The 22627-nt window shown below is 34.2% G+C and overlaps 2 protein-coding genes across 3 annotated transcripts; one reads left to right on the top strand and one right to left on the bottom strand.

The window, feature by feature from the left end:
• Positions 1-2977: 2977 nt before the first annotated feature.
• On the bottom strand, positions 2978-5917 carry LOC113111385 (transcription factor jun-D-like). The gene has a single exon (XM_026276045.1). It carries the CDS (start codon positions 5518-5520, stop codon positions 4765-4767), a length of 756 nt encoding a protein of 251 aa, XP_026131830.1. The 5' UTR covers positions 5521-5917; the 3' UTR covers positions 2978-4764.
• Positions 5918-17850: 11933 nt separating this feature from the next.
• LOC113111379 (pyroglutamyl-peptidase 1-like) lies at positions 17851-21953 on the top strand. Of its 2 annotated transcripts, XM_026276020.1 has the most exons (5): positions 17851-18002; positions 19055-19107; positions 19188-19304; positions 20248-20480; positions 21297-21953. In XM_026276020.1, the coding sequence occupies exons 1-5, from the start codon at positions 17972-17974 to the stop codon at positions 21487-21489; spliced, it is 627 nt and encodes a 208-aa protein (XP_026131805.1). In that variant the 5' UTR covers positions 17851-17971; the 3' UTR covers positions 21490-21953. The 2 variants fall into 2 exon arrangements, with proteins under 2 accessions (XP_026131805.1, XP_026131814.1); XM_026276029.1 differs by lacking the exon at positions 17851-18002 and having other exon boundaries at positions 20252-20480.
• The last annotated feature ends 674 nt before the right edge of the window (positions 21954-22627 follow it).

Below are 22627 nucleotides of genomic sequence, written 5' to 3'. Positions count from 1 at the left end.
GAAAATAAGTATCTTTACCCATTATTCTATTCTTTATCCTCAAGAACAATTGCTTCTGTATTCCTCATTTGAAAGTCACATCTGCTAAATGAATAAAATTTATGTTTTTCAATCTCACATATTTTTAGACTATTAAAAAAAATATATATATATGGCGTATTTTTAGACTATAAAATATATATATATATATATATATATATATATATATATATATATATATATATATATATATATATATATATATATATATATATAATGGCGTACCAATATATTACTTAATGTAATTAAATTCATGTTTTTTTAATTGAAACATGACAAATTGAGTAATTAATTTTCATTTCCTCATTAAATTGTGTAGTACATCCTAGTTTTTTTTTCTCCTGCAATTTAATGGAGCATGTTATTTTGAAGTATAAAACCTTGTGCATAAATACTTTTATTTATTTATTTAAAACTTTAATTAAAGCCTGTATATTATGCATTATACAAGTATTTTAATACATGAATTATGCCCTGTAATGCACCTAATGCTCTGCACATTAAAACACACAACCAATTTCAAATCTAAAAATTTATTTTCACGTATTATAATGCGTTTCAGTTGAAAAATCTATAATGCATTACAACATAAATTGTGAATATTTTTATAATGCATTATACATAAATATCCAGCTAAAGTTTGTGAAATACTGTATCCATTATGTTTATTTAATTATAGTTAAAATGCAAAATGATTTATTTCAGGGATAATAATGGGTAAAAGCATATGTTAGTATTCAGTTTTGGACACAGGAGTTGAGTTAAAGTGAGAATAGAGTTTGTGTCAGATGGATTCGCTTTGTTGGGTGTGACATGAGACTCTATGCTTTTAAATATAGAACTGACCTGTCTCACTCAATTCATCCTTAGAGAGACAGACTTAATCTAGATCAGCGTCTGATGGGATGATTCTCTGATGAAGCTGCTGAAATACTGGAAGTGACTGGAAGAGGAGCAGGACGTCCAAAGACTGTCATGAAAATAGCATTTATTATTTGATCTGAAATAGACTTGTCTGAAATAGAGACCAAAAATTAGTCTGATTTAACCCCCAAAAAACTCACCTGATGCTTTCGGACCTTACATTATTTTCAAACATCATTTTCATTATGCGATTTATAACAGCCCCAACAAGGCCATAGAATATAAATGTACAGATATTGTTTTATTTAGTTTGAAAATAAAATTAAAGCAAAAGTTCTAATATCTAATAAGAAATATGTGTTAGATTTGTCTATATTTTAAATATTTTCCCTATAATTTTTCACATTTTTATTTTCTTTTTAGTTTTGATGTCTTTTAATTACATTTTTGCATTTAATTTAAATTTAAATATTTTATAAAATTTCTTAAATAATAAAAAATAATTTTATTTTGCTTTTTTATTGTTGTATTTAACTTTTTGGCATTTTATTTTCTGGATTTTATTATTACATTTTGCTTTATTTTATTTTTGCATTAAAAAAAAAAACTATTTTAATTTTATTTTTGTTATGTATTTCATTTTGGTATTTTAAGTGGAATTCAGGATGTCTAGACTTTTGACTGACTTAAGTCAAATGTTATTTCATTTTCATTTTATAAAGAAATATTAAGTATAACAATGTCAGTGAATTCATCTTTGTTTATCTTTTTTGGCATGTAGTTTCCTATTCTTTAACGTTGTACTGTCTAGCGAGGGTCTTTCCATTGTTTTAAATGAATTCGTCTGTGTATTTGGTTTTGACAGGAGGTCGTTTCAAGAATAACTGCAGTAAACACAATCTGATAATGGAGCTCCACTGAACATCCTGAATGCCTGTTTTTTGCTCGGATGCATTAACTGTAAGCCTCCGGCAAATAAACACCATAAAGTTCACGTCCGAATGCAGACAAAAGACACACATTGCCATGGAAACAAATAGAAAGTGTTGTTTCTGGTTGAAATGACACATGACCTGAGTGATTTGAGTCCAGCTGATGGTTTAACTCGGTGTCATCAGAACCAGTTCAGCACGGACTGCTCTGACTGAATGAGATGAGAAATGAAAGCAAACAACATAAGAGCTTCTGCTGCCTTTTCTGGCTGACTGAGCACGTCCATCACACCAGGTTCAGCGGTCAACACTTCTGTCTGTTATTACTGCTCTCTGGAAATCTCCAATCTGAGAATAAATCCAATATACGAGCAAAAATTATAGTATTGGTCTCTCCCTACTGGACAAACAACATACTGCACACAATCATTTTTCAACTGTTAGAGGAAGACAAAGATCTCATATTGGAATAAAACTTATGATATTTATTTCACCTCTGCACATTTTTAATTTTTCAGCCTCACTAAAGCTGCATTTATTTGATCAAAAAAATACTGTGAAATATTATTATCAATATATTTGTACAATTTCCCTCATGCATTACCACTGAAATGCTTGTTAGTTAAATCTGACTGTATTTTTGTTATTTTAAAGATATTGGTTTTAATCTTGCTTCTGCTCGGTTTATTCCTGCAACCTGCTTTATTAGGCTTTACAAATATGTTATCGACATTAAAATAGCATGGAGCAATGTACTTCAGATTGTGACCTTCACTAAGCTGAATACAGACAAATAATTTGAAATAAAATGCTGGTTGTGAGATGTGCATTGCACATATTATGATTCTTCTTATTCCATTCATGCATTTATTTGGGTGTTACTGTATACTTGTGAGTATTTGGTGTACTATCCCAAATTAAACCACTAGATGACGCTGTTTCAATGTCCACAGTGACAGACAGTATAATAAAGGAGTAGATCACCCAAAAATGTAAATTTGCTGAATTGATGTAGATGAGTTTGTTTCTTTGTATTTTAGTCAGAAACAAGAGTTTGAAGTTAAAACATCTTTATGATGGATTTATTTCGTACAAAATGCAGCTTTTGACTTCACAACACAATAACTGATGGACTGGAGAAGTGTGGATTACTTGTGATGTTTTTATCAGCTCTCAATCTGACGGCACCCATTCATACAGATATTTAAGGTTTATACATGTATGCATGAACAAATGGGTATAAAATGTCTCAAATATATAATTTAACAAATGAATTGAACAGGATTAATGTACACACAAGGCAGTACAGGACACGTGAGAGGAGAAACGTTTACATGTACATCGCAACACGCATAAATCCAAAAGAGCATAAAATAAGACAATGTGTGAGTAGTTGAATATAAAATCAATAGAGTCTGTGATTAATAAGGCCTTAGACATGAAGCATACATGCATGACATCTTTGTTGTGTTTGGTTGCACTCGTTTAGAGCTTGTCCGGAGCATGCAGAAATACCGCTGCTTCCCTCATGAGATCAAACCATGTAGCACAGAGTCCGTTTGCTACAAAATATTGTAAACATATAATACACCAGCACCTGTAGTGTCCATTTCAACAGTCCAACCAGAACGAACGGTCAGTTCAGTCTGTGACCGTTCTGCATCAGTGAATGGGTCGTTGACTTGACATGTCCAGCTCAGAATAACATTTCAGCACACAGACAGCTGACTGGCACCAAGGATATGAATTCATTAGTTTTAATATACTTCATAACTAACACTGAGGGTTTTGATGCACTCCTGTGTGTATTTAAGCAATATGATATGCAATGTGATATTGCTTTCATACAGCCATTCATATTGAGTAACTGATATTATATAATCAATCATTTTGGTGTTGCTCCGCCAAAGAAAATAGTTCCAGAGGAAGCTGTCAACAAGCCAGTGAATGCAGTGCTTCTGAAATACTGCGTGCGCAAATCAAATTTGTTTACCATAGTGTGTGTGTGTGTGTGTGTGTATATATATATATATATATATATATATATATATATATATATATATATATAATATATAAAATGCATGATGGTTGGTCAATGCAGAGTTCCAGTAGTGCTAAAATACAAGAAACAGCTTTAAGGCAAAACACCTTTTAGAATATCAAAAACTTTAGTTTTGTTGCATAGCAACATTTAGTCGAGACAGGGACTGTATTTTCTATCGGAATGATTGCAGGTAATATAATAATTTAATGAACATATTAAAATAAAAGCACTTCCAACGAAAGTAGTTCCTAAAGAAACCAAAGCACGGTCGTGTCGCCAAACGACACACAGCGGACTGATACCAAAGAGAGAGCTTTCCAGTGATGGTTTAGGAAACTTTAGGAACGCATTTGGTCACACAAAAAATAGATGACATAAAACAGAGTTGCGGTCCTTTCACGTCATCGCCGATTTCTTGTTGTGCTGCATAGCAATGTTGATGGGACTTAATATTATTATTTAATTTAAAAAGTCCATTATTAAAATTAAAGCAACCAAAATAGTTCTAAACTATACCAAACCAGAATCTTACACACAGGCGAACTAATACTTGGACGTTTTAGGAAAATGTTAGGAACGCTGCTTATCCAATCAAACATATAATAGTTAACCATAAATGAGAAATATAGTTCCAGTCTTACGCTATTATGCGAAACAGCGTTCGCCGAATCACTGCGCGCGATTGACAGTCAAGTCAGAGACTATATTTTCTCGCGGAAGTAGATTAGCTTCATAAATACTGTGCTTCCTTAGTATTTTAAGCTGTGGTAGCCTACACAATATCTCGCGACAACCTCCCGTGCACTGCTGTGAAATGTGACGTTTAATCAAACCAGAGCATGTTGTTTGTAAACCACCCAAACACTGATAGATAAAGGCTGTTTTCTAATAAGCTTGCACTTGGTTAGGCAGTAACTGGCACCCGTTGTTAACGTGGTTCATCACTCTTTGTTTCAACTGCGCCACTTGTTCTCTCAGCACGCTGGCGGTGGACGCGAGCTCCGTGTTCTGGTTCTTCAGGTTCTTCACTTTGTCTTCCAGCCGGGATATCCGCTCCAGTTTCCGCTTGCGGCATTTGGAGGCGGCGATGCGGTTCCGCAGCTTCTTCCGCTCGGCCTTGATGCGCTCCTGTGTGTCCATGTTGATGGGGGACAGCGGAGGACTGTCGCCGAAGCTCTGCATATCCGGCACGGTCTGCGGCTCGTCCTTCAGAGACGACTGCGCGGGCGGCGGAGGAGGGAACGGAATGGTGTCCGTGGAATAGTTCACCGTGGTGCTCCCGTACGTGCTCAAGTTCGTGTACACGGGCAGATCCGTGCCGCTCGCGAGTCTGTTGAGCGTCGGAGGGACGCATGCGCCTCCGCTCAGCTGGTTCTGCTTGTGAAGGTCCTCCAGGGCTTTGACGAATCCCTCCGCGAACTCCTGCTCGTCGCTCACCGTCTTCGGGTAGACGAACTGGGAGTTCGGCGAGGTGGTCACCATCCCGTTGGCCTGGATGATGAGCCTCTCCAGCTCCGGGGAAGCCAGCTTTAGGAGCCCCAGCTCGGGGGAACTGAGGATCCCTTCAGCATCCCTCAGATCGGGCTTCAGGCTGGAGCTGTTCTGGTCATTTAGGTTCAAACTCATGTCTTTCTTCATCATGATTCGTGGTGTTCCTCGTCTGGGTAGAGGCTTGTTCCCATCCTACACCCTGCTTCTGTTCTCCATACGAGTCATTTAGATGATATTCTTGCGTATTCTTGATTCTTCGTTTGTTTTGAATCGCTTTATGATGTTGTTTTGTGATATTGTCGTCTCTCTCTCTCCTCGTGAGGTGTTATCTGTGGGCGTCGGTACGCATTTGCAAGTTTTCTATCCCTAAAAATTCCATTATGTCACTTTAGAGCGCTGAGATTGGCCAACGATGACGTCCTCTTCCGGTTTGGTTTGCATAAAGGGGCCGCGCTCGTCGCTGTTGCTGCGGAGACGGGGAGTAAACGGTAAACAGTGCGGTGCATTGTGGGTTGACGTCATAGCGAGGGTGGAGAAAAGAGGCAGTCTGGGAGAAAATGTTCCTTCGTTTTTAAACCTAATGAAGCTCTCAGGATACATTTAAATATGTACTGTGTGTGTGTGTGTGTGTGTGTACAGAGGGTATAGAAAAGAATTAGCCTCCTTTAAAATAATCAAATTTGTTGCTTTGCTGCCTGAAATGAAGACAGACACAATTTTTTTTGTTTTATCCAATTGTATTTACTCAACTTACAACTTATAATATCCAAGTAAAAGATATAACTCCAACATGTCAGGAAAAAAATTATAATAATAATTTGTCGAGTCAAATTTTAACCCATCCATTTTTGCTTCTATCCATTAGAATTTAAACTATTTTATTAAAATATATTATTTTAAATATTTAAATGTTCTTTTTCTCTGCCAAATGTTATGAGCATGTTATATGCTATATATTAACTATTAAATATTTAACATATTTTATTAAAATATATATATATATATATATATATATATATATATATATATATATATATATATATATATATATATATATATATAATATATAACCCTATTATAAAATATTATATATGTTTTGAGCATGTTGTATGCAAAATATATTTTAAAAAAAATCTAGATATACTATATATGGTTGTTTATCTTAAATACCGCAAAACTCATTTTATTTGATTGACCTGTCATAAAATCTTTGAAGGGAACTTGATAAATTTACTCAGAAATCTTGATATTGAGGGATGTGATGATGCTTAGAAGTTAAATTGAATTTATCAATTGAATTAGCTGCGTTGGCGAACCGTAGGGTTTCTATAAATATCACTGCAGGATGTGAGACTGAGAAAGAGAGGGGGAGATCTGAATGGGATGTGATGACGTCTGTGGACGTCTGCATCAGAGAATAGCAGCATCATCATCCGTTGCCATGGCAGCAGTGACGCAGAGGCAGGTGGATTGCGCGGGTGAAGATGTGCAGCGCTGCAGTGGATGCTCCTCGAGTGGGTGGAAGAACACAACCGTTCCAGCATTCTTAGCTTTAGAAATTACAGCTTACTGAAGGAGGAGGGAAAATAAGAGAGTACAACAGACAGTTATTACACAGAAAGATGTGACAACTCATTATGTTTATTTGAAAATAAACTCCTTAGAATGATGCAGTTCTCTACATAAACTGTTAGATTTGTATCATCAATATACACATCGATATATTAATGCAATTCAATTTTAAGTAAATATTCAGTCATTTATTATTCATTTGACAAGATTGAATTTATATAGGGTCAGCTTAAATGGGCCAAATGAGGTTGTAGCATCATATCTCTTACATTTTTTATAGTCAGTCACAATAACTGATCGTACATTGTTGCTTCAACACTTGTTGACATGTAACAATCATTTTGATCGGTCTGAGTTTCCTAAGGCAGGCAGGGAAGAGTGTTACATGGAGCTTGTCAGAGAAATCGTAAAGTGAGCATGACATAGTAAATTTAATTCTTCACCAATAAGGGTACTAACGCAATTATACGTAAGCTTACCAGCAAAGCAAAGGTTTACGAACAATGATATGACATGCTATTTCAAATAAAAAAAGTTTAATTGAAAAAAAAATCTTTGGATTTTGTGAAAAACTGCATTTTAGGTTGAAAAATTAAGCTAAAATGGGCTGCATACACAGACATTTTTTACACAGAAATTAAGATTGAAAATGGGTTTATAGGCCGAGAGATATGTATGCATATAAAATCAAGACTTAGACACATAAACTACGAGTCAATAGTCTTTGAACAATGAGATAAAAAAAAAAAAGTATGTTAAAATATTTTTAATAGAAAGATCAGCATCAAGCTTTTGTAACATTATACACTCTACCATTCAAAAGCTTGGAGTCGATATTAAATAGTAAACATATTTCACATTTTACTGAAAATAGTGTCAATTTACTGTTAAAAATAAAATGATTTCAGCTGAAATGACCTGTGTTGTTCTGTTTTTATATTGGCACATTTTAACTGAATGTTGTGCCGTATCTCAAGAAGGTACCTGCTGATGCTCTAACTCTCATAACTTGAAACAGTTATACTTTTTGACCTTTAAAAAAATACATAAATATTTAAGAGCCCCACAGTAATTAATAAAAATATAATTAGATCTCATGAATAGCTTATTTGATGGTATTAAAAGTCATTTACCAAAACATGGCCCATTTTAGCTGACTTCACCCTATATATATATATATATATATATATATATATATATATATATATATATATATATATATATATATATATATATATATATATATATATAAAGATACACGACAATGATTATTTACTGATTTCTGTAAATAAAACATTATTGGAGTGTGTTTTGCAAATACTATTTTAGTCTTTTATTCTTTCTACTTAAAAATTTCAGGTTTAATTCAATGTGTATGTATATAAATATATATAATTCAGTAATTTATTATTCATTTTAGCAGATTGATTCTTGACTGCTAAATGGAAAATTGTCTTTAAAATTTTAATTAAAAAATAAATTTATTCTGAAATTCTTATTTTTGTTAAAAAATATTTTTTCAAAGTTAAAACAAAGATAACAGGCATATTTGTATAATTTAGATTACTCCATTTCACATTTATCTGAATGTGTTACTTGATTGTGAAATGTACTATCAATTTCTGTTTCTGAAAAAGTTTTTTTCAATTGTACTTATGTTTATGACAATTTAAAGATCCTAATGTAATTCAGCACTAGTGTTGGCAGCATCTTCAATTGATTTATTAGGACTGACAGCAGAGTCAGTGAATAAGACTGAAGGTGTCTGCCTCTATATTAAGCGTGACTCATGAAGGAACACTGCTAATTAATTATAAACACCACAATGAAAAGTCCTTCTCTCCTCAGAAACCTGCTCGGGCAGACAGGTTTGAACCAGACCTCAGCTATGGGTGTTGGCACACATGTCAAAATCACCAAACACACCTCATAAACCAGGTCCATGCATGTTTGAGTGATTTTTTGTTTAAGCAAAGATCACTTAGAAAATCAAAGATTAAAACTGGCAATAAAAATGACATTGATGTGGCATATTTGATCATGCCAGCTTTATTTGATGTCAACATAAAGTGCATGTTAAAGGGTAAGACTATAACTTTTTTCATTAGAAAATAATTAACAAACATTACGTAATCATTACTTATTATATAGTCACATATCTAGAAATATGAGATGTTAACTAATGAACTTATTAAACATTACCAGATGATTAACAGATAATTTTTTAATGTAAACTAAAATGCTTAAAAATGTCATTAAACGTTCAATTCGATCATGCATTAAAGAAACATCTTCAAATGATTTTGACAAATGGTTTACAATGATTAAAAGCTTCATTAATAAATCATTAACAAACATTATACAGTGCTTAACTGGTAATTAGTTAATGGTTACAAATGTGATTAAAATTAACAGAAATTACACAGTGATTAAAAATGTATTTGTTAATGTTCTGTTGAATGCTTACAACTGTCCTTAAACTTCAGTTCACATATTAGCTAATGCTCATTTTTACATTTACAAATGTGAAAATATAGCTTAATTATTAAGTTTAAGCACTTCACAAAGTATGTTAATATATTCATTAACTCATAATCACAGTCTTTAAAGGTCATTGGTCTTTGTTTGTTGTGTAGGACTCTATAATTATTTCTTAAATAATTTATTCATTATTTGTAATTTTTTTTTTTTTTTGCAGTACCCAATCTAAAGTGGAAACTATTCATCAGTTGTAAATTTTTTTAAAAATTTACCAATCATTAGTACGTTCATTTTGATGGCAAAAAGTGTCCAAATTTACCCTATTTTCACATCTTTACAAATCATTTATTAATCATTTGTTCATGTTTTTGCAGTAGCCAATCTAAAGTTGAGACTATTCTTCATTTGTAAATGTCTATAAATATTAACTCATTTTTTACTATCTTTATAGGCACTGGACTTTAACTGTAACAAAGCTTGTGTAAAGGGTGGTTAGTTAAATGTTTGGTAAAGATATTACACACATTGTAATTTAGGTGTAAAACATGTTTTTATCACCTCAACACTTAAATTAGTACACTATTGTGAATCATTTAACAGAATATTCCTTGATTCATACATGAACAGAAGGGGAAAACAACAACAACAAATTTTCGATAAACTGCGTAATTGATCATTTATCAAAACAATGCGTTATAAACAGATTTACCTTACCCATATTTCACCTCAACAGAAGCAAAGGTGTTGTGCATTAACAAAATCTTTTAATTTTTGTTTAACATCTGTTAAAATAATTTGTAGATTTTCAAGATGTGCATAATCATATGAATTATGTGTTTAATGACATTTGTAAGCTTTTTAATTTACACGAAATGTTAGTTATTAGGTAATGTTTAATACATTTTTAGTAAATATTAACAAGCACATTATTTCACGTTTCTAGATATGTTAATATATATTAACTAACAATCTGTGAAGCATTACATAATGTTTGTTAATGATTTATTAATAAAAGTTATTAAGCTTGATCGTATTCCTTCAAGCAATTTCTCCTGCAGTTGTACATGCACTCACTCACATTATTAACACAACCCTGGTGGACATTCAACCGCCTTGCTCTCAGTTGTTGAAGCCCTAAGACTGGCAAGAGCGGCTTCCAAATCTTAAATACTTCACGGTTAACCAGCAGATCCTCCTGTCAATTGGGTTAGGGCATTTCAGGAACCTCAGTGGTTTGAGTCTTATCTCTCAGATACGTCCAAAGTATCTTTGAAAGGTGAGGTGTCCAAGTAACATCATCTAACTTCTGGGGTGCCTCAGGGCTCGGTTCTTGGACCACTTTCTTTTCACTGCTATGCTGATGATGACACTCAACTCTACCTCTCTTTCCATCCTGATGATCCGATGGTAGCTGCTCGCATCTCAGCTTGTCTAACAGACATTTCTTCCTGGATGAAGGACCATCCCCTTCAACTCAACCCTGCCAAGACAGAACTGCTTGTGGTTTCAACAAATCCATCGGTTCATCACAATGTTACCATCCTGCTACGCACATCTACCATAACAGCCAGAAACCTTGGAATTGTGATTGATGATCAGCTGAATTTTTAAGACCACACTGATAAAATTGCCCGGTTTTGCAGACTTGCTTTATACATATATTAGTTCAAACTCTTGTTATATCCAGACTGGACTATTGCAATGCTCTCTTAGCATGTATTCCAGCCAATTCTGTCAAACTTCTACAACTAATCCATATTGTGGCAGCAAGAGAAGTCTTTAACTAGCCAAAAAGGGCACGTCACACATCTGTTAATGTATTTGCACTGGCTACTAATAGCTGCTCGCATAAAATTCAAGGCATTGATGTTTGCCTACAAAACCACTGACTCTGCACCACTTTACCTATATTCACTTCTTCAGAATTATGTTTTATATTAAGTGCCTCTCAAAGAGTCACAAAATCACTTTCCCTGACTTTTACAGTAACTGTTCCCTCATAGTGGAGTGACCTACACAACTTTAGCCATCTTCAAAAAACTGCTAAAAACCAGTGGTGGACGAAGTACACAAATCAAGTACTTGAGTAAAAGTACAGATACGTATAATAAAATATTACTCCAGTAAAAGTAAAAGTACTCCTTTTTCAATTTTACTCAAGTGAAAGTACAAAAGTACTAAATTTTTTATGTACTTAAGTAAAAAAGTACTGAAAGATAGATGTTTGCAATTTTATATAGGCTAATTTAATTTTATATTAGCACATTTGTTTTATTTTTTTTATAATCCTACTGCTCAAAATACCTGGGATTTTTTCCAAAATAACCACTATATGGAGTCAAGATATATTTTTGTTGTTGATATGGACTACGCTGATGAGAGTAATGTTCACTGTGAAGCTTACACTGTGATGAACCTGAGAGAAAACAGAGATGACCATCTGATTTTCACCAGTAAGAACAAAGTATTTCAAAGTTTGTTGTTTTACAGAACACCACAGTTATATATGACATGATAATAAGGCCTGAAGATTTTAAGGAAAATATAATTATATTTTCATAATGATTTTTTCCTTCTCAAACCTTGTCTGGGGTGTAAAAACACCACTGGCCAAACATCTCTTCCCCTCTTTAATAATTACTGTAGTAACCATGTTCTGAACATCACATCCTTTCTTTTCTCCCCAGATGTTATATATATATATATATATATATATATATATATATATATATATATATATATATAGGTGGTTGAATAACGTCCTTTATTAACGTCCTTAATAACAATGGATGAAAATTTTAGAGCTCTAATGATGAATAAGCCTAGAGTGTGTCCACCTTTGTGTGTGGGTCCATGTACATGCTGAATCGACAAGTAAAAAAAAGCCTCAAGTCCAAATATTCATTTATCACCAATTAACTGTTTGACAAACACTTCCTGCTTCGATGTCTGAATTTAAAAAAATCTCAAACATGCTCCGATGTCCCGATCTGAATCAACCGAGTCGCGACCATTCTCCGAAGTGCCGATCTGAATCAACCGAGTCGCGAACAGGCTCCGAAGTGCCGATCTGAATCAACCGAGTCGCGAACAGGCTCCGAAGTGCCGATCTGAATCAACCGAGTCGCGAACAGGCTCCGAAGTGCCGATCTGAATCAACCGAGTCGCGAACAGGCCCCGAAGTGCCGATCTGAATCAACCGAGTCGCGAACAGGCTCCGAAGTGCCGATCTGAATCAATCGATCTGAATCAACCGAGTCGCGAACAGGCTCCGAAGTGCCGATCTGTATCAACCGAGTCGCGAACAGGCTCCGAAGTGCCGATCTGTATCAACCGAGTCGCGAACATGCTCCGAAGTGCCGATCTGTATCAACCGAGTCGCGAACAGGCTCCGAAGTGCCGATCTGTATCAACCGAGTCGCGAACAGGCTCCGAAGTGCCGATCTGAATCAACCGAGTCGCGAACAGGCTCCGAAGTGCCGATCTGAATCAACCGAGTCGCGAACAGGCTCCGAATTGCCGATCTGAAAACTTCGACCAAAGAATGTAAAAAAAAAAAAAAAAAAAAAACTCAATTTCTCTAATAACTCTACAAATCTATGAAAGACTCAGATCACGTGTCTAAAAATAAATCGCTATAGTAAAAGAGAAGTAATAAGAGGAGTGAAGTTTCCTACCATTCTGCTGTGTTTGGTCCTCACGCGCGTCTGATGCTCCGCGGCGCGTCTCCGCCCCTCACACGCGCGTTTACAGCGCTAAATTAATCATCTTTGCTAATTATACAAAATATTTGGACATTATTTATAAAAATTACCTCAAGTTAACACCAGCAAGCTTGTTAGCTAGACATTTAGCATCAGCTACAATATTTACTTATTTTCAGTACTGTTATGAATAAACATGTCTGTCTAACGTTGTCTAGTTAATCCAAACAATATACATATGTATAACGTTACTGTTAATGAACAATATAAAAACAGATGTCATGGTAGCATTTTAATAAAACTGTTAATATTACGGTAGCGGGGAATTTGGACATGCATGAGTTATTTTATTTAATCTGTGTTAGTTTAAGGTTATTTTATTTTATTTTTTAACCTAAAACACAGAGACGCTGATTGATGTGTCTGCATGTCAGCATTTCAGTGGGCTTAAACAGATCACTCTTTACAGCGGATTTAGTTCACAAACAACTGACAATTTTGACCTAAATATGATTTTCAGTTACAATAATTAATCCTAAATTTCGACATTAATAACTTAGCAACATCAGACGCACGCGCGCTCACAAGATCTCCCGGTTCTTACTTCTGTAGACTCGCACTTAACGGTTCATTTGAATCAGTGAGTGATCGACTCCAGAACAGCTGCAATCGGATCATTCTAATTCATAAACGAATCGTTTGGTGCGATTCGTGATCCGATTAAAGTTTATTTTGAAAAGACTCAGTTCGTTCATGATGAATCAGACACCGCTTCTGCGTGTCGGAGCACGTGATATATTATAGGGAGTAACGATATGTTTTATGAAATGTAGTGAAGTTAAAAGTACGAAATTATGCTTTGGAATGTAGTGAAGTAAAAGTAAAAGTTACTCAAAATAAAACTACTCCAGTAAAGTACAGATACTTGAAAAATGTACTTAAGTACAGTAACGAAGTAAAGCTACTCCGTTACTGTCCACCACTGCTAAAAACACATCTCTTCCATCTTCATTTAACCCTCTAACACTTGCAGTCTCTATTCCTTTTCTATTCTATTATCTTTTTTTATTAGAAAAACAAATGACCCTCTAAAACTTGCGTTCCCTGTTTTATTTTATCTACAGGTGCTGGTCATATAATTTGAATATCATCCAAAAGTTGATTTATTTCATTAATTCCATTCAAAAAGGGAAACCTGTATATTATATTCATTCATTACACACATACTGATATATTTCAGATGTTTATTTCTTTGAATTTTGACTTATAATCTAAAATCCCAAATTCAGTATCTAAGATAATTAGAATACAACTTAAGACCAATACAGAGAAACGATTTTTAGAAATCTTGGCTAACTGAAAATATGAACATGAAAAGTATGAGCATGTACAGCACTCAGTACTTATTTTGGGCTTCTTTTGCCTGAATTACTGCAGCAATGTGGCGTGGCATGGAGTCGATCAGTCTGTGGCACTGCTCAGGTGTTATGAGATCTGCTCTGATAGTGACCTTCAGCTCTTCTGTATTCTTGGGTCTGGCATATCACATCTTACTCTTCCCAATATCCCATAGGTTTTCTATGGGGTTAAGGTCAGGTGAGTTTGCTGGCCAATTAAGAACAGGGATACCATGGTCCTTGAACCAGGTACTGGTAGCTTTGGCACTGTGTATTATACACTCACACACACACACACACAAGTTAACATAAAATAATAATAATAATAATAATTTTGGAAATCTTACGAATGAAAATTTACGAAAAACAAAAGTATGGACATTAATAACACTTAAATGTATGCAATTTTCAGTCATTTTATATATATATATATATATATATATATATATATATATATATATATATATATATATATATATATATATATATATATATATATATATATATATGTATATATATATATATTATTTTTTTTTTTTTTTTTTTTTTAGACATGATTTCTCAGTCCCAGCTGAGACGTAAAACATATATATATATATATATAAATAAAGAGAAAATATAGCTCTTCGATGATTTATATTAAGCGGTGAATTTTTTACATATATAGTATATCTGACATATATAGGGAAGTCGTGGCCTAGTGGTTAGAGAGTTTTACTCCTAAACCCTAGGGTTGTGGGTTTGAGCAAGGCACCGAACCCCCAACTGCTCACCAGGGCACCGCAGAATAAATGGCTGTAAAGTGTGTGTGTGTGTGTGTGTGTTCACTGCTGTGTGTGTGTGTGTGTGTCAGTGTTAATTTTGACACGAAATTTTAATTTAGTTTTAGTCTTAGTCTTTTGACTATAATTCTTTTTAGTTTTAGTCAAGTTTTAGTCATCTGATTTGTTTTAATTTTAGTCTTATTTTAGTCGAATAAAATTGCTTGGTATTTTAGTCGACTAAAATAAGACTAAAATCAATAACAGATTTACTAGACAATTTTTTACAGCTGGTATAGGAAACAAACTTAACCAAAATATATAAAACACAAATTCAACTTTATTTCAACACAACTGTGTCTTTATTTCGATTCAAAAGCTTTTATGCAGCAACAAAAACTGTCATGATAATGTAAACAATAACTAGCTGCCAATTGACCATCAATAAAAGAAAAATAAAGTTAGGTCCAGGACCTTAAAGCTTACAGCTGAGCTGAACAAGGAGTGCATACATTTAAAGTAAATATTTAATAAGTTGGCAGCTAGGTGGATAAAAAAAAGTAACAAGATTTTATAAGGTATTCATTTGTCTAGCAATATTGTATGTTTTAAATACTACAATATTGCTAGATTTGTATGTATAATGATAGGATGTGAACATTCATGTTTCACATGACTAATATAGAAATATTTGTGATACTGTCAACAAGTAGAACATTATAAAATATACTAAACATTAGTATTAATCAAATGTATTTATCATGATATTACGTATTAGTATTGTGCTCTCATCTAACTTGAAGAAGGGGCTATTTTACAGTACTTTTCAGTTCGTAATATTTAATGCTACAACATCTACGCACTGCACTATTCCAATTTTGCTTAGCTCAATAAACAAAAGAACATCGTTGTGAAATTACATTTGAGAAAATGTCCGGGTGGCTCGTCAGTAAATGTCTTTTCAAATTGGTTGTGTTCTTGCCACGAATGAGCGCTCCGTGTGCTTTACACTTTGTTTTGTTTTGTTCGTTGCCAAACGTGAAGTGAGCTGTGGACATTTTGTCGCTCTTTTAGACATCACCTCTTCGAATGCCGTCTTCCCGGGAGCTCATTTAAAAACTGAAAACCTTCGCTTCACGTCTCAATAAGTCAGGCTCGGATTGGTTCTCTTCTCTCATGCAGTCTGTTCTGTTTTGCCGGTTTTTTTGTTCATTCCTCGCATCTCTCCCGTCTGCTGATTTGATTTTCGTCACAGTCTATTTTCGTCTCGTCCTTTATTCGTTGACGATAATGTCAATCAATTTAGTCATAGTTTTAGTCTCCATCAGTGCCTTCTATTTTAGTTTTCGTTTCGTTTTCGTCCGCAAAAATATATTCGTGACGAAAATAATGACGAAAATATTTAGTCAACGAAATTAACACTGGTGTGTGTGCACTTTGGATGGGTTAAATGCAGAGTACGAATTCTGAGTATAGGTCACCACAGGGGTGGATCTACCAGGGTGGCATTTTGCCAGTTGGCAGGAACTAATTAAAGGTTATGGCCAATTTGAAAATTTACGAGCGCGAATCTTTCGTGATTCGTGATCCCGCTCCTAACTCCCGAACTGATTCAAATGATTTGCGATCCCCAAACTGACTCAAATGATTCGCGTACCCGCTTTGAACTCCCGAACTGACTCAAATGATTCGCGAACACACTACGAACTCCTGAACTGATTCAAATGATTCGCGATCCCGCTCGGAACTCTCGAACTGATTCAAATGATTCGCGAAAGCGCTCCGAAGTACCCAACTGACTCAAATGATTCGCGAACCCGCTTTGAACTCCCGAACTGACTCAAATGATTCGCGAACCCGCTCCGAACTCCCGAACTGATTCAAATGGTTTGCGATCCCCAAACTGACTCAAATGATTCGAGAACCCGCTTTGAACTCCCGAACTGATTCAAATGGTTTGCGATCCCCAAACTGACTCAAATGATTCGAGAACCCGCTTTGAACTCCCGAACTGACTCAAATGATTCACGATCCCGCTCCGAATTCCCAAACTGACTCAAATGATTCGCGATCCCGCTACAACTCCCGAACTGACTCAAATGATTCGCGAATCCGCTTTGAACTCCCGAACTGACTCAAATGATTCGCGATCCCGCTACGAACTCCCGAGACCCGAACTGATTCAAATGATTCGCGATCCCCAAAATGACCCCCGAAATGATTACATGTCGTTGCATACTGTATGCATTAGTGAGTGTGGTGGTGCTTATGGGGTATGGTCACTTATTCCTTATATGTTTGTAATGTTTGATATAACTGTTTTAAATGCAAGACATTGATTGCATGAGATTAAGTTTGTAAATGATAGCCTGTGTCCTTTTGTAGTGTTCACATATATTTATCATCAAACTGTGATAACTGTGACTAAATTCAGTACATACTGTATACGTCTGCCATATGTTGCCACCCCTCAAAAATTCCTCCTGAATGTCTTGTCACTTTATTTATTGACTGAATACTTGCCGAGGGCAGACGCATCCGGGGCAGCAGATGGCACTGTTGTCCCCGGTCTCAGTTCAGACAGCGAGAGGAAGAGCAGGAGCGTGATGTGTTTATTTCAGTTTGAGAAGATCTCGTCTGATAATCTCTGTTCTGTTCTTGATCGAAACTCTCTCATTTCTCAGCGATGGAGCAGAAGAAGACGGTTATCGTGACAGGTAAACTCTGATGGTAGTATTGGAGCGAAAAACGGGCTGTTTTGATGGCTCGTGTGATTCTTTTAAAGAGTTTTTCTAGTGACAGCTGCATGATGTCATTATTGTCGATTTCATGCCATTCAAATGATGAAGATTAAATCACTAAATACAAGACTAAATTGCATAAAGCATCCACCATGCTGTTGGTAAAAAATAAACAGCATGAAAACAGTTTTTAACACGGTTTTGTGTTTTTTTATTTTATTAATTTAATTTATCTTTCTGCATATGTAGTTTTGTGCTCATGTTTTTTTTATTCTTTTAAAATGACCATGATTCTAGCTTTTTATTTTATTTACATTTACTATGGTAATACTGAAATTTTTATTTATTTATTTATTTATTTATATATTAGTTTTTATTTTTACCATGGTAATACTGCAATTTTTATTTATTTATTTTTATATGAATAAATAGTTTTATATTTATATAGTTATTAAGTTATATTTATATAGTTTTTATATTTACCATAGTGGTTTTTGGGACATCTTTAATTTAAGTTTTAAATTAAATGTTAAATGTGTTCGTTATTATTATTATTATTATTATTATTTTATTTTTTTATTCTTTGAAGAATTTTGGAGTCAGCTTTTTTTTTTTTTGTATTACTGTTATTTTAAAGTCATATCTTGAATTTTATGATGGGCATTTATTTTATATCTTGAGTTTTAATTCCAGATAAATTTCTTCGTTATTTTTATGTGCCTTTTTCATTCCTACTCGTTTTTACTGTTGGTTTAGTTTATTCAATTTCAGATTTAGATTTAGTTTTTATTTATTTTTAGTAAGTAATTTCAGTATTTAACCACAGATTTGTTTGAGTTACTGATTAAAGCAGGATCAGGTCTTGGACTCTGGACTGCAGGGTTTAGATTTAGCTGACTTCAGCGTCCTGAAGCCTTAGTGAGTGTAAAAGGCGTAACGGTCCATTATAAAAGACGTAAGATGAGGGGTCTCGAGTCCCTCTGAAGGGGTTTTCTGCCATTTGATTGTGTTTCTCTGTGTTTCTGTAGGTTTTGAGCCGTTCGGGGAGCATGCTGTCAATGCCAGCTGGGTGGCAGTACAGGTATAATCATCTGTGAGCTGTACTTCCTGTTTGTTCACATGCATCTGCATGACTTTAACATAAACATTTCCTCTGGTCAGGAGCTGGAGAAACTGGGTTTGGGTCACGATGTAAAGCTTCACGTCTCAGAAGTTCCTGTGGAGTATCAGGCGGTCCAGACTCTCTTGCCTGCTCTATGGAAACAGCATCTTCCTCAAGTAGAATAATGAGATCATATTGGTGTTGTTTTGTTTAGTGATGTTAAATGTTTTCAGAGTGTTATACAAGTAAAGTTCTTTATATATTATAATAATGCATATATATATATATTAGTTATTCTCTGTTTGCTATATTTATTTTTGCTTTGTAGTTGTGTGCAATGTAGAAATAATAATATTAATGTATTCTGAGAATTCTGAGAATTTAGGTGTTCAGTGTGTATATGTATGTAATATATATATATATATATATATATATATATATATATATATATATATATATATATATATATATATATATATATATATATATATATATATATATATATATATTTTTTTTTTTTTTTTTTTTTTTTTACTGTATATGCAATTAATATTTGATCATTTAACATGATTAATATAATTCTTGGTCTGTGTACATATACAGAAAACCATACATTTTGAACATTATTTGTTTAGAATAGCAAAATGTATTCATACAGGTCATGTTAAATACACCAAAGGTGACCAAAAGTTTGGAATAATTGAAATTTTTTATGTTTTTGAAAGACATCTCTTTTGCTCATCGAGATTTAATTTATATGTTAAAAAAATACAGTAAATACAAATCAAAACCGCTGTTTTCTATGTGAATATATGTTAAAGTGTGATTTATTTCTGTGATGCTCCGCTGTATTTTCAGCATCATTCCTCCAGTCTTCAGTGTCACATGATCTTCAGAAATCATTATCATATTCTGATTTGCTGCTCCAGAAACATTTCTGATTATGATCAATGTTGAAAACCGTTGTGCTGCACAATATTTTTTTCAACCAAATAAGTTTATAATAATATTTCACAATATTACGTCTTTTGCTTTTTTTTTGTTACAATTTTTTTTTTAAATAAGTCTTGCTGAGCATGAAAAACATCTTTTAAACATTTTTTTCCTGTTTTTTCGAAGCTAGTGGTCCACGTGGGAGTGTCTGGGATGGCCACTACAGTAACGCTCGAGCAGTGTGGGCACAATCAGGGTTACATGCGTCTCGACAACTGCAGTTTCTGTCCTGAATCCCGCTGCTGTCTGGAAGGAGGACCGGACTGCATCCACTCTGTCATCGACATGGACACGGTCTGTAAGAGAGTCGACTCGGCCGGGCTCGGCGTCTCGGTGTCTGTATCAAAGGATGCTGGAAGGTATGGACATCTCTCTGACATGCAGCGAAAAGCTCTTTAATGTACGCTCATGCTCATATGTTTACATACACCTCGCAGAATCTGCAAGATTATAAGAAAAGAATCATAAAAAGTGGAAGTTGTTGGGTACTGCCAAGTGTTTCACATAACATAATGAGGATTTATTGAAGGGCAGTGAACCAGATCTATTTCCCCAGATTTGTAGAAATGTAGCATTGCATCAGTGTCTCATCAATGGATGCTCTGGAGTGAATGGGTGCCGTCAGAATGAGAGCAGATAAAAACATCACAATAATCCACAGCACTCCAGTCCATCAGCTAACATCTGGAGACGACAAAAGCTGCGTTTCTACAAAAAAAAATCCATTATCAAGACACTTTTTACTTCAAACTAGCTAAAATATGAGTCCATAGTAATACTTTCTCCAGTGAAAGAGTAGTCTAATCTGAATCAGGAGAGAAATCTGCACAAATCAAGCACCGTTTAAACAACTCCAAGCAAATATGTGGCTGTTGTAGATGGACTCCTGTCCACTGGAGGAAGCATTATTATGGATTATGGACTCATATTTTGCCTGGAAGCAATGGCTTGAAGTAAAAACTGTCTTGATTGATGTGTTTCATACAATCACACAGTTTTTCGCTTCTCAAGAGATTAACTGAAGGACTGGAGTGGTGTGGATTACTTGTGGATTATTTCTCCTGATGAAGAAACAAACTCATACTCATCTTGGAAGAGTAGATTCCTAGGAAATGTTTATTTGGGTACAGAGCACTGGTGTATTTCTTGACAAACACTCCGTCCTCTTTCCGCAGGTATCTGTGTGATTACACCTACTACACGTCTCTGTTTCTGGGCGAGGGCAGGTCTGCGTTTGTGCATGTTCCTCCTTTGGGGCAGCCCTACAGCGCAGAGCAGCTCGCTCGGGCGCTCAGGGCCGTCATCCTGGAGATGCTCGAACTGATGGAGAACAACAAGGGAAAGAAACACTGTCTGCACGACCAATGAAAGCACAAGCTGAGTCTCATACGCAGTTATTTAGCCTCGCCTTGGACTCGAGAGTTCATGCACATTTGAAGACATCCGTGTCTTAATTTGTGTGCTGCATACTAGGATCAGTCAGCTGGTTTGAGATAAACTCAATCCTACGGCTACGTTCAAAGAGTCAAGAAAGCACTTTAATGGGGTACACTTGAAACATGCAGAGATTTGGTATTATGCACAAAAATGACTTGGAAATGTTGTTTTAATGTGAAGACACTATGTATACATAATTCAAAAATGACTTTTTGAAACAGTTGAGGCAAAACTAGCGTTTTTCTCTTGCCGTCTTATTTCATTGTTCACCAGATTAAATATTAAGCCATTTAAACCAGGGTTAATATAATTAATCACAATCAGAATAATTCAAATTTTAAACAATTTAACATTTTGTTAATTGAAGTGATGCCCAGCAAATTGTTTTATTTTAATTTAGGTGAACTTAATGCACTAAAATAATGAAAAATGTATAAAAATTTAGCAAAACTTAATGTAAAAAAAAAAAACTATATTACAAAAAAACAACTACTATAACTTTAACTAAAATTGAAATCAAATTAAAAAATATTAAAACAACGTGTTCAAAATATTAAAATGTATAGTCAAATTAAAAAAATAAATTATGAAAATCACTCATACTGATTCAATTACTTCAACTAGCTCTAAAATAAAAATGGACAAAATTTAATTTATTAAATTAATATTATAATATTAATAAAATCTAAATATACATTAAAAAAAATTTTATAAAACCAACAAATAAATTACTTAAAAGTTACATTTTTTTTTATAAAAAATAAAAACGAATGAAAACTATATTTAAGAAATAATAAAAATAATAGAAAACATTTAAATCACTAAAACTTTAGAAAAGGAAACAAATACACAAAACTAATTCAAAGTGCTAATTAAAACTATAATAATATTTCGATGATATGTTAAATAATACTGTTTCAGACTGGTCTCGATCATCTGCAGTTTTCAGTTATACCACAAACACACTCTGAACGGAAAGTTTCTTTAATCACAGACTGAAGAGCAGATGCAAAGGGTGCTTTTATAGAGGAGACCTAAAATTATGACAAAATAAAAGCTATGGTCTGCC

Source organism: Carassius auratus, chromosome 2 (genome assembly GCF_003368295.1).
Source record: "Carassius auratus strain Wakin chromosome 2, ASM336829v1, whole genome shotgun sequence".
In the NCBI taxonomy this organism is placed as follows: Eukaryota; Metazoa; Chordata; class Actinopteri; order Cypriniformes; family Cyprinidae; genus Carassius; species Carassius auratus.
The sequence above is the reverse complement of the archived record's forward strand: the minus strand, read 5'-3'. Positions and strand labels throughout refer to the sequence as shown.